General features: G+C 41.3%; 1 protein-coding gene across 4 annotated transcripts in view; it reads left to right on the top strand.

Moving 5' to 3' along the window:
• Positions 1–5,639: 5,639 nt before the first annotated feature.
• PRRC1 (proline rich coiled-coil 1) overlaps positions 5,640–13,681 on the top strand; it is a 30,136-nt gene continuing 22,094 nt past the window's right edge. Inside the window, exons 1-3 of one of the 4 annotated variants that reach the window (XM_068666437.1) lie at positions 5,640–5,742; positions 6,182–6,216; positions 12,003–12,119. In XM_068666437.1, the coding sequence (XP_068522538.1) occupies positions 12,023–12,119 (97 nt within the window). In that variant the 5' untranslated portion in view covers positions 5,640–5,742; positions 6,182–6,216; positions 12,003–12,022. Of the gene's footprint in view, positions 5,743–6,045; positions 6,217–6,343; positions 6,399–12,002; positions 12,120–13,681 lie in introns of those variants that run through there. The other 3 variants (XM_068666438.1, XM_068666440.1, XM_068666436.1) reach the window with 3 other exon arrangements.

Here is a 13,681-nt window from a genome sequence, read left to right as displayed (position 1 = left end):
GTGTTTGTCATAAAAAGAAACTGAGTTCATCAAACACAACTTTCCCTTGGCCCACCCATGTCAGTGGTGACCAATGGCTGCGTTTTCTTTCAAGTTTTTTTCAGGAATTCCCAGAATAATCTACTGTATAATTTTAGGAGGCATGAAGGCAGACTGACAGACTTGTAATTACCATGGTCTTCTTTCTTCCCCTTTTTCAAAACTGCGACAACATTTGCTAGCCATTACGCCTGGGAGTTCTCCATATTCCCAAGACAATGGAAAAATAATTGAGAGGTCTCTTGATGGGATTAGCCCGCTCTTTGAGTACCCTGGGATTAATACCATTTGGCCCCATACACATATATATATATCCAGCTGGAGTGGCAAATCATGCTCAAATTCAGAGCTTGCTGGGAGTTTATCGTTCTTGCTGTCAGGGTCTTTCCACTCAGTGCTCTTGTGTTGCCAGGGCTCATCATGGATTTTAAAGTCAGAGGTGAAAAAGGCATTAAATGCCTCTGCTTTGTCTGTGCCATGGATTGACAAGCTGCATCTGCATGTTTCTTTCAATGTCACTCCCTGTTACTGAAGGATAGAGAAAACAGTATTTATCCTCCTGACCCTTTATGTAAGTGTCCCAAGGCCCCAAAGTCTCTTCTGACTGCCTTTGGACTTCTCTTTGCAACTTCATCACTGCCTACATTAAAAAAACAAGAATGGATAATAATCTGAGGGCAATACCAGGCTAGGAAGTCTTCTAGCAAAATCTTTCACCAAGCCCACAGCGAGGCAGCACAACCCCTATGGGTTGTGTTTCTCAGAAGGGAGTCACCAATGACAACATCTTGTTTTTTCTCAATGGAGGTGGCCATGATGCGGGGGTGGCTTGCCCACGGTGACTGTTCCAACCTGGATGGGTCATCGTCCACATCATTGCTTCTGTGTCCTTCAAGTTCCAGGGTAACACACTTCTTGTGTAAGAGTAGCTGGGAAGACAAGGTAGGCGAGAGGGGATTCACCTGCCACCCCCAAGCAGAAACCGGCTTCTGTTCCCCCTTATCTCTTAAGCCACCACTTTCTATCTGGTGGAGAGAGAATAAGGGGTCCTTTGTATCACATGTGAAAATGTTGACACATCTGTCCCTGGAATGGTGGAATATTACTCCATCAGCTGATCTCTTCACAGGCTCCTTGATGCTCCTCAGCCTGCCCACCTCCTCCAGTAGCTCTGCCGTCACGCTGAGCAGTTCTTCTACCTGGGTGCACCTCCTACAGGTGTGCTCACTGCTGCTGTTAGCTACTGAGAGAAAACTTGGGCATACCTATACTAATACACCTGTTACACCTTCAAAATAACATGTTGCAGAATGAAACTCTAGGATTTTAAGGATCCAGATAACAATTATTTTTGGATTAATACAGAAGCAATTTAGAAGATTTTGACCCCTATACTTAGCTACACTTAGCTGATTGTTGATGTATTTTTTTTATTTTTATTTTTTAAAGTTTCTGACCTCAAGGCACTGTTATTTAACTGTTTTATATATTTGTGCAAGTGAATGATCAGTGTTTTTCCATCATATCCATTTTGACTGACTCTCTTGATTGTTTCAAAAGCCAGTTTCACAAGACAAGTTTTCAAATGTTCCTACCTTCATAAAGATTTTCTTTTAACCTAATCAACGTTTCAAGATACCTGCTTTTAGCATGCCAGTTACTGTGGTTTAATATCAAGAACATCTCAGTAGTTGTGCCTTCCTGAACCACAAGCATACCAATTTTTGAACAGCTAACTACCTTGAAAATTAAAGAGTCACAATTTAGACACTTCAGAGGCTAATTCCATCACTGTGAGGATTGTATTTTTACTCTTTGTACTTGAATTGATTTGATTCTGCTGTTTTCTTTCATCTTCGCCCTGACTCAATTCTATAGGACTACAAAGTGTTTTGTGTGCTCATTTAGCCATGACTTCTGTAGGAAGGACATAAAGAACATATCAAATAAAAGACAACCTATCATTTGATTTCCCATGAATGAACTTCACACCATTGTGTCAATCTCCCTTGTGACATTTTTGCAACTCCAGCAAGGGTATTTGATATTTCAACAAATCTCGTTGCCTTAAACTATTCTATATAACTTCATGTTATGACCTTAAAAAAACACTTCTTTGAATTTTTTTTTCAATTGACTCATCAAAATAAAAACACAAAAGCTGAGGAAACTAAAGATTCCTGCAATAAAGCACTGGAAAGATACCATAAGTGAAATATCTATCACTATTTTGTCTGAGTTCTGTAACAGCTTAAACAGATTTATATCCAAACTGAGGTGGCTCTGCCTTCCGTCTTCCTGCCTCTGTCAGCTTTAGCATTCATGTAACTCAGCAGTAAACTGGTTCAGGGATTTCATTTTCATGTAGGTGAAAAGCAACCCTTTTTCTGTAAAATTCTCAACTGCACCTAGCACATGACGCAGCCACACACCTGCTCGCTCATGTAAACGGGCTTATTGACTGCAGATGGATTTAGATCACACTGCTGTGTTCTCAGTTATTGGCTGTTTTTTGCTTGTTGTATATTCTACGCACACACTACAGACATAAATGGTCTACAGGGACTGAAAAAATTACGGAGTTTTCTTTTTCATTAGCAAAGACATATAGAGAAATAGCATAATCACTTTTAAAGTGACATCTCTGTCATTTGAATTTACACCCATGGAGGTGAGAGGAGCAGCAAACACTTCACAGACAGTACTTCAGGTGCTCTGCAAATTTAGGAAGAGATCATTCTGTATTTGCTTCACATAAGTATTTTTGCAGGTCAAATGACCAGACGCTAACCCTGCATAAAACCTCAGTTTTAATCCAGATTAAACTTTTTTTTTTTTTTTTTAAATAAAAAATGAAATACATTTATGATTATATAATAGAAGCACTTGGACTTGCCAAAATGCAAAACAAATTCCCATTAACATAAATGGTCTAAGTATAATATATTATGTGTCCTAAATGAAGTTCTGAATCCACCCAACTCTTCCTGGCTGAACATCTTCCAGAAGAACATTAACTGAACCTTGGGGAACCATGCAGTAACTAGTTCAGTGGGACAATTTTCAAAGTTTCTTCTAGAAATGAAAACATAGGCTGAGGCTGCTAAAGAAGCATTGTAGTAACATCTTCCCCTGAGTAGCATCAGAAGAACCATTCACATAAACAGTGGCAGAAAAAGGAGAAAAACTGTAGTTCCATCGACCCAGCAGGAAGGTAAACAAACTTACTATAAAAGAAAAGCCATGTTTATCAAGCTTTCACTGAGCTTAAAAATAAGCTAAGTAATGGATTTAAAAATACCCTCTGAATACTTAACTGATGATGTTTCAAGCTTCCCATAAGCTGAGGAGCAAGGAGAAGCAAACACCATGACCCTGTGGAGTATCGCTATTCCAATTAAGATGGGAGGCACTCAACTGCTGTAGTGAGGGAATTAACATCAAACCCCTTATGGCTCTAGTGCTCAGTTGCAGTCTATCACATAAAATAAAGACAGATGACACAATCATCAGGTAAATACTCTTCAAAATACCTTCCTCCGTTTGCTTCAGAAATACAAAAGAGTAATTCAGCCTGCACCATCTGTTCTGGCTCTCCATTGCAAGAGAGGTCACAGCCTGTGTCCCTGTGATCGCCCTGCTCACAGCCCCTCTGCTCACCGGGAGGCGAGGGAAGCTCTGGCACTGAGGTCCAGCAGGCCACGCTGTACAGGAGACACTGCTGGCTAGACCACTTCTTTATCTGTACACCTTGAGTCATGGTCCACACAAAGAGGTTTTGTCTCTTGATGCACTTTAGATACAGCCGCAGCTATTTTTTTTTTTGTATTTCCACAAGATATCTGCACAACTACAAAACTCCACTGTCATCAGAACGCCAAAGAGTACGCTTACATGGGAGTAAATTAAAGAAAAAAATGTTATTGGAAAGAGGAGAAAAAAAAGTTTCCTGAACTTTTTTCCATTTTATTCCTTTAATTGACAGTTACCCCAGGGCAGGTTTTTTTGTTTATTTGTTACGTACATTATAAAGGTAATCATAACCATTTCATTTGTGTTCACTTAATCATTTAATAATGGGAATGACAAGACTTATGAAGATACATTTTAAGTTTGCAAAGCAGTTTTGAGAAAAAAAATGGATTAAGCAAAATTAAGAGTTACGTTTGTATTACAGAAATTGTTTCAAGAACATGCTATTAATTCAGCTGGTTGCCACAGAGTTGGTAGAGGCCAGACTGAGATCAATGTAACAAAACAATTCTGAATGGTTTCCTAAGAATGGGGAGTGCAAAATCTTCATTTACACAAATCAATGCACTTGGTGACTTCAGCAATGTCACGATGAATGCTGAGCAGTTTTTGATGGGTTTACACTTAACTTTCAAATAATCACGTACCATGCTGAAAAATGATCGGCATGTCTTCCATTTCGCTAAATGAGGGAACAACTAAATGGCCTTTTATTTAGCAGCAGCTAAAATACTGGAATGTTCCAGCCAAAGAAAAGGGGGAATTCAACTCAAGTGATGAAGAATACTTGGCTTTCCGAGGCACGGAAGAGAGAACACAAAAAGCATCTTGCACACACGATACAGTACTAAAATCACCAAGACCACAGGGAAAAGGGGAAAAAATAAAAAAAGCAGGAAGGCAAGTTCTCAGAGGCTAGTGCAGAGTGGAAAGGCATACTCTGAACCGAGAAGAAGGGAGCTGACTCTTGAATCTTATGAGGATGTTGAATATAGTATTTGTAAGAAAAACTACGTTTTTCCATCCACATTTCCACTTGACAATCTGATTCAGGCAAAAGGGGGAACGATACAGCCAAGGAACAGATAAAATTAGTCGCACTGACACACATGGCTGGTTATCTTCTCATCTCTGAAATAACGTGGAGCAAATAATGATGTTTTTTGAAAAGTTCAGAAGTTTCTCTTAGGCTTCATTTGGTTCAATTGCTCTGAATTCCTCAGTCAATTTTCCATTGCACTGGCACTTTACAGTTCTCCTGTATCATTAAAGCCACTTCTTTTTTTTTACAAACCCTTACTGTACTAGGTTATTTTATACAGAAGATCAGGTTTTTTACTGGGCTGCTGTTCACTAGCCTGGCAGCTGACGGCTCATGCTGGCATTTTGACCTGAGCCCTATCAGACCAGTGTCAGTTTACCTTCTGTGGCCGAGCACGGAAGCCCATGCTGCGAGACTGACAAAATACGGGGGCAGAGAAGCATTTCAGGTGTGTGTTTTACCATCTCCTCGTCCAGGTATTTGTATCACACGCCCATTCGCGGCTGCGTGTGGCTACAAAGCCCAGCTCAAAGCCAGCAGCCCGTCAGCCTGAACTCCAGGATGCCCAGCGGGTGGCGAGCAGGCAGGGCGCTTATTTACACACATGAAGCCGGCAACCCGCCTCGTTACGGCCAACGGCTCCCATCTGCCGCCCGGAGCCGCCGTTGAACGTGGCAGCAGGGGCGGGGCAGCGCGCAGCACCCCACCCCTCAACCCCCCCTCCCGCCGCCATCTTGTGCGGCAGGCAGGGGCGGGGCTCCGCCCGGGCGGCGGCCGCGGGAGACGTGGCAGCGCGTGGCGCTGGGCGGGGCTAGTGCGGGTGGGAGGGAGGGAGGGAGCGTAGCAGCGCGCATGCGCCGCGCCGCGGGGGCTGCCGGGACTTGTAGGCGGCGGCGGCTGCGGGCCGGGTCCGTGCCTCGTCCCTGCCGGCGGGGCGCGGGGCGCGGGGCTCCCCCTGAGGCCGCGCGGCGGCGGCGGGGGCCGGGCGGCGGCGGGGGCCGGGCCTGAGGGGGGGGCGCGGGCAGCGCGGGGCCGGGGGGGCCGCGTTGGCAGCGGGAGGCCGGGAGGGAGTGGCCGCGGGGCTGGGCAGGGCCGGGCAGGGCCGGGCCGGGCGGCGGGGTCGCGGTCGCGCCGCTGCCGTCGCTGCCCCGCGCTCACCGGTGCGGTAGGGACGGGGCCGGGGCTGGGGCCGGGGCTGGGGCTGGGGGCGGCCCGGGGCGGGGGGGCGCTTGGTGCCGCCATGGTGAAGTGGTGGGGCTGAGGCAGGCCGGGCTCTGGCTGGCGGTCAGTGAAGGCTTTTATTTTATTTATTTATTTATTTTCCGTCCCTCGGTTGCCTCTCCTCAGAGCTGTGGACTTCAGGACAAGTCATTTACCACCAGGTGATTGAAATGGTGATCCCTGCCTGCCCTTCTTGTGGCTTCAGCGAGGCTTTGTGTGTCCTCTAGGTCCCGTCTGCAGGTTCTGAAGGAAGTTTTACCTCTGTCTCTCTCTCCCCCTCTAAAATAGAATAAAGCAGCGTGAGGAATGTTTCAGACAAAACTTTTAACTTCTCGTGTTGCAAGTATGTTGTCTTCTTGACCAGCATCAACTTCATCTTTAATAGGATGTCATTCATCTTTGTCACTTTCTTTATTGCTTGCCCCTTGGGCAGTCAGTCTGTGCTAATATTTTATTTGAATCTTTAAGTTCTTGGGCTTTTTTGCCCCTTGGGCTTCTGGCCTCTTCAATGGAAGTATGTGCCTGTGACTCAGTTAATGCAACCTAGGATGTACCATTTTATTTGAAGTGGTGTTTGCTTTGGGTGTATGGCTCCAAACAGTTCATTTGCTCAGATAAATAAATAAATGGCTACTGCTTATTCTGGAAAGCTGCCAACTCTGTTTAGCCATTACTAGTGTGAGTAACCACACACAGCGTGTTTCTTTACTTTACTTACACTTTTAGTAAAATAGTTATACATATTGTGATTTAAAGATGAAAAGTTTAATAGTGTTATTAAACTTTTCCAGCAACGATATTCCAGCTGTACTTTTTTTTTTTTTCATTTTAGTCTCCGGTTGGAGAACAGTTTTGTCCCCTAGAGCTCTTGAGTATATTGTGTGTTTTTTATTAGCAGGAGTATCTACTGAAATACAAGAAGGGGTTAATTAAGAATGACTGAAAATAAGACCTTAGTATAAACTCTAAAGTATGACTGATTTCTGGATAATGTGTTTTTATCCATGTGAAATTTGCTAATCTCCATTTGTGGGCAATCTTATCATTAACTGTCAATTTCTTATATTAGAGTAATAACCTGAAGAATGCTTTTGAAGTATGGTTATGTCATTAAGATTATTGCTGAAATATTAAAGCAAATGTAATCACTTCCTATTAAACTAAAGTCAAAAGATGATTAATTTCCCAGCTCAGCCTTTTAGTCTCTAAATCGAATGATTTAGTTCCTGCTTTTAACATCAGCTCCGTTAAAATTTTCAGTCAGAGCTTTAGCCTGTTTTTCCGTCAGCATACACAGGCCTTGCATTTGGGAATTAGGTTAATGGCTGAGATTCATCTGGTGAGAATCAGTAAAATGCAGTTACCAGTCAGCTAAGGACAGACCTTGCAGATATGGCACACTTTCCCTCTGTAATGCCGGGATTAAGTGTCTTCCCTAATGCATCCTATTAATACTGATAAAGATTTCTTTTAAACCAACCAACCAAACAAAAAAGATGGAAGCCTAACAAAAGTAATGTCTGTCCTTAAATGAGTTATGTTAAGGAAGGCTGGTCATTGGGAATGTAGGGAAGTTGTTGTTTTGTTTTGTTTTTCTGTATTTTCCTTTTCTGCATCACTTCTTTTGCTTTCATATACGCATAAGTAAGGGTTTTCTTCCAATTAAATGTGGTGAGATTATCAAACTTGTGATATCAACTTCTGGTAAAAAATCGGTAGATGGCAGTACTGCTGTAATTTTCACCTACTTGTACATACTGCAGTTTGCTTGTCTCAAGCTTTTCTTTTGTCTCTTCAGCTTAGTAATACACTGTGTTCCAGTTTGCAGGAAGGACTATAAAAGTCTGTGTATTTAAATTAACGTTTGAATTAATTTTTCCATCTATTTGTGTTGCATTACGTGGCAATATTTGCTTGAAAAATATTTGCTGATGATAAAGCAGCGACAGAAGAGAGGGGAGAAGTAAAGAACGTAGTAAGTTGCACATAAGCATGTATTTTTGGCTAAACAGAATGGCTTGCAGATTTGCAGCATGGCTGGCTGTGATGAATAATATTTTGTAGAAACTTAGATGGAATAAAAACTGTCTAGGTAAAAAGCAGAAAATCTCACTGTAGCTTTCTATAGACTTATATCCCTAAGAAATTAATCTTAATTTTCAGGGGCTACTCGTTGTAAATTGGTTTTGTCTTGTCGTATAACTAATAACTTAAACCTTTATTTTTTAAACAGGCCAATTCAAGCAGTAGTTAGGGATTTGTATGATTTACTGAGGAACTTCTGCCCTGCAGCTTCTCTTAGGGAAGTTGGAAATCCTCATTTGAAACTTTGAGGACATTATTTTTGAAGTTTGCAGATTCCTTGTATTTTTTTTCCTGTTTCTTTTTTTTTTTTTCCTGTATTTTTTTTCTTCTGTTCTTACACATTTCTCATATACTGCTTGCTTCCCAATTTCTCATATATATCTGTGTTCAGACAGGCCATTTAGATTCAAATGCTAACCCATACATGCTGCAGAATTAGTTCTAATTATATGTCATGCTGGACTCTCTTGACATGATGAGCTATTATCTTCCAATTACATCTATTGTGTTTTTCCTTTCCTTTCTTTTTGCAAACTCCCTTCTGTCCTGTCTTGTCTTATTTCTTGTCTTATTTTTCTCTTTAACCTTTTTTGTTTGTTTGTTTAAATTATGTTTCTCCATGCAGCACTTGCAAACTATGACTAGCTTATGTTGAGAATTCAGTGTTTAGAAAGCAGTTATTTGTGCAGGCTGCCAGGTCAGGACTTGACAATGAATTTGACTGTTGTGTGACATTTCTCAATCTTGTGTTCTTCATAGCCAGAGCACGGTCTGTTTCCCTCTCAGAGCTGCAAAAGGATGTCTTGGGGCAGGGGGGAATCAGGGAGTAGGAGCTCATAGAAAACGTGAAGACATGTAAGCTGAAAGGCTTTTTGGGTAGATGGAAAAATAAAAGAGTGAAAGTAATGAATTGGGAGGGGGAGGAAAATATTACAGGCTGCCCTGGCTGTGTGATTTGTGAAGGAATAAATAAATCTCTGCCTTTCCACCCAGAGGTGGGGAGAAGTTGTCTCTTCTCCTGCTATTGGCAAAAATCCCGATGGATTATAGTAGACAATACATGGAGTATAGGATGTGTTAGGGTCAGGGGATAAAGCTTGAGGCAGGCAGAAGGGAGGCAGAGCAGCATACTTGTGACAGGGTACCAGCAGGAAGGCATCCAGCTTACTGGGGACGTGTCCTGGTGATGCATACCCAGGGCTGTGGGCCCTGGGGAAATGGGAACAAACCCCACTGCTGGCAGGGTTCCCCTCGTGAGCCGCTGTCTTTGACCAGGCTGGGTTGGCAGATGGTTGGCTGTCCTGCAGTCTCCCCAGTGAGGGAAGAAAACGTGAAAACACCGATTTTTATTTTTATTTTTTTTCATATTTTGGGCCCCCTCCTTTTTATTTTATTTCTATTTCAGGAACTGACTTGCAATTTTTGCTGCAAGCTGGGCGGTGCTGTAGCAGTTCTTATTTTAAAGGCAGTAGAGAAAAGCAACTACAGACTCTATTTACATTACTGCTTATCCCTAGTTTTCCAGATGCCAGTTCAGGTTTCTTTTTTTCGTCAGCATCTTTTTTTGGCCCCACCTCCCTCCCCCTTCCTGCATCTCCAATGTCTGTCAGGCTTTGAAAAATGCTTTGTGTGGAGTTTTTGAGAAGTGGCCCTGTGGAACCTTTTTGGTCATTCTGCATGGCCAGGGTGTTTAATTTTGGTATCAGCTGCATTCAGGGAGCAGATCAGCGGAGCCTCGATAAAATAAGATGTTTCTAGGAGGTTTGGGTCAGTGATTACTTCAGTTGCACAATGGAAAATTCTTCCTGGCTTTGCAGTGTATAATTGGAAGAAGGATGACTTAGAAATGCTTTTACGGATGGAATGTAAACTCACGTAACCTGATTAAAAGACAGAAATCTTATCACTGCAAATTCCTCTGCGTAGTGAAGTTTAACGGGAGGCTGTGTGCAGTTCCTTTCTAAGGGACGACGAGATGGATGTGCTAACTCTGTAAGGACAGTCTGTGCCCCACCAGGCAGTTACTGACCCATCCATCCTGCCTAAAGCGAAGCTTTTAAATGGATTAAAGAGGTCACCAGAAACTGAAGTCTTTCCATCATAAGAGTTTTCATGAAGAGTGCTGTCTGTATATTGTATACCACGTTTGCTTGCTGTCTGAGGCTGGGCGCATTTAATATTGAATCATTTATGCAAAGCTTAGTGGTTTGGCAAAGGGTCTGGAATTTCTCCTCCCGTAAGATTTTGATGCTTTCATTGTTTTTTGAGTTATGCTTTAAGCCTGACAGGACTAAAAGTTGCATCCTTCTTTTTGGATCTTTCAGTTTGGTTACGAGTTAATTCTTTCCTCCACTTTAAACTTACAGTTGTCTATGCACTTAAACAACAGTGGGATAGCGAGGATATTGTTTTTGGTTTATGTTTTGGTTTTGTTTTGTTTTTTTTTGAGAGAGGAAGAAATGTGTTTTTGCAAGTGGAATTACTTTTATATGCATGTGGGTATTCTTACTCAACACATTATCTACGCCTTTTCCTCTATAAATTGTTAAGGGAATAATCTGGCACTCCTCAGTAGCTGCTGACGTAATGGATATGGTGGAAAATGTTTGAGTGTCTCAGTTTTTCATATGTATAATTATGTAGGGTTTTTATTTTATTAAAATTTCCTTAAGAAATGTTCCTTCAGGGAGTGATACAAATCCTTGGTGTGTAGCTTACCAGGCCTGGGAGGAGGCAGGGCTTTCTGTTTGCTGTCTCTGCACTGAAGAACAAAATTCTCTAGGTGTTTTTGAGTCTTGATTTTTATATATATATTTTTTTACCTCTCCTTTTCTTGTCCGAAGGCTTTACACAATAATTTTAAACTTTTAAATGAATGAATAGCTTTGCTTTTTCAGTAGTGGTATATTTTGAAGGTTTACTTAAAAGTGTTACAAGATGAACTTGGTCTTCAAAACAAGAGCTGAATTTGTCATTTGTCTTTGTTTCTAACACTGTTACCAGACTAGTATGATACATGGATTTTACAGGAATTGGCTGTACTGGAAGTCTCACTCAGTGTACTATTCATAACGTCTTGAGTTCATTTGATTTCCATGGAATTTTAGCCGTATTTGAACTAAATCCTGTCTGGTTTCATTTAGCTTTCTTGGGGCTTAATTCAGCTGGCCCAAAGTACTTCCTTAAGGTAGGCAAACTGCTGGTTAGAAATTAGGTCACAAAGTCAGGAGCTTCTGGGCTGGTTCCCTGCCATGCTGATTTTGTTGTTCATAGCGTTCAACCAGGTGCTTTGGTCCAGGTGCGATGCTCAGCAGCGTCTGCTGAAATTTCTAGGCCTGAGATGGTTACAACTTCTTGTTCAGTGCTGTTTCTCTGCTGCCAGCAGGGGGAGGCTTTGGTCTTTGGTCTTGCCCTGGTCATGTTTTGCATCTTTTCCTGCTGTAGCTCTGAAAATTACAGGCCTTTGAATTACTACCACTCAATAATGCAGCAAAGTACTGCTTGGTAGATAGGTTTTTCTTACAATGGCATGAGGGGGTTGAGATGGGTAACTATGTCTGTAGTATTACTCATCTAAATACCATCAGTATGTATTAGACACAGTAAATGGGCATGCACAGTAAGATTTTTAGAAAGATGCTTGGTGTCTGACATATTATTACAGTGCTAAAAATAAGGGTAAGGTGTAGGAGAAATGAAGCATACTAGATAATTATGTACTTGAGAGCAGACGTTTTTTTTCCTAGAGTTGAGATTTCCCCATTCTGTTGGGTAATGTAAATCACTGTGTTGTGGCCCTCTCATTTTAATTTAAAATTTTTGTTTTGTTGCTGAAATTATGCTTTTTATTTTTTTCTTATAGGTTTTCGTAGCTGAAGGAAAATGATGGAAGAGAGTGGAATAGAGACAACTCCACCTGGCACACCCCCACCAAGCACAGTGGGGGCTACTGCTGCCTCTGCTACACCTGTCTCATTAGGTACCAAAACTTATTTTGCAACTTGGTCACATTTGTTCATGTGTTCTGAAGCACAGCCATTCATTCAAAAATGTTGCAATTAGCATAATTACGGTGCTCTTCTCCAGACTAATTTGAAGGATTTAAATTGTTTCTTAATCATGGAAGTGTGCTTATCTGATGCGCATTTGACACAGAATATTTTAAACTTTTTTTTATTCTTGAAACTTTTTCTTTATAAAGTTAAATGGATACACTTGTGTTTTTTAAGGATGTGGCCAACTATTAAGAAATAGCACCTTATGCTACAATGCACGGTTAGAAGATCGGCATAGAAGGAAGTTATAGTAGTAAACCTGAAAAGTAGTCACTTTTTTAGTACTGTGGGTGGAAGTCAAAGCTATATGTGCACTTAATCTATTTTTTAAAGGATCTGAACACCATATGCTAAATACCAAATATTTTGTTTTTCTGACACATCTGGTATTTTGTGCAGTGGTCTCCAAAGTGCTGTATGCTTACCCCGTGAGGTGCACCAGACAATTCACTGGGGTGTGAGAAGAAAACGTTCAAACTTCTACTGACGTTTATTTTTTATCTAAAAAAATAAAGCAATTAAGCTCTTTGAGCATTTAATATATGCCTTGACACCCACCAACCCGAGTGAATAATCCAGTATGTCAGACAGTCAAGTTGTGTATGGTATATGAGGTGTCCTTACAGAAGAGTGGGTGTTCCATAACACAGAGGGGTTGACAGTAGCAGCCTCACTTGTTATCTTGCTTTCAGTGTTTCAACACTGTGTGTCTGGTTTAGTGGAATTGTGGATTACATTACCTAGTTTAACTAAACTAACCCTCACAAAATGGGAGAGTGTTTTAGAAAGATTCCAGCACAGATTGAAGATAATGCTAACAATGTGAACACAAGCAGGCAGCAAGGAAATGACAGAGGTGATGCTTCTGCACATTGTAAGAACTCTTTGGTAGCCACATTGTGAGGTAAAAACAATGACGATCTAATCAGATCAGAGAAGAAATTGGCCAAAAAAGTTTCAAAATGTTCAAGACTATTTGAAATGCTGGTTTATATCTGCCACTGTCAGGGATGAACCTTACCCAAAGTTTATACTGTACTTTTTGATACTAGCTAGTGATAGCATGAAGTCAATATAATTAGCAAGACATTTAAAAGCTAAGCATCCAGAACATGAAGACTAAACTTTACAATTTTTTTTGGCAATATTCCAAGTCGTATAGTAGTCAGTACAGTACCTTACCAAATTTCACTACAGTTAATACTAAATTTTTAGAAGCCTCTTCAGAGGCTTCTTTTTTTAACAGTGAAAGACAAAAAACTATGTACCATTGGGGAAACATGTTCTTCCTGTGATGGTAAAAATGGCTGAAATAATACTTGGAAAACAATGCAGTGACAGCACATTGTCAGCAAATACTTTTGAAAGATGTATAGAAAACATTGCTGAAGATTTGAGGAAACAAACTATGCAGTGTGGGAGGTTTGCTATACACTTGGCTGAAAGTATGGGTGTTCCTAGCATGTCTCAGCTTGTGGTATTTGCT

This window comes from Anas acuta, chromosome Z (genome assembly GCF_963932015.1).
Source record: "Anas acuta chromosome Z, bAnaAcu1.1, whole genome shotgun sequence".
Taxonomy (NCBI): domain Eukaryota; kingdom Metazoa; phylum Chordata; class Aves; order Anseriformes; family Anatidae; genus Anas; species Anas acuta.
Note: the sequence above shows the minus strand (reverse complement) of the source record. Positions and strands in the feature narration are given on the sequence as shown.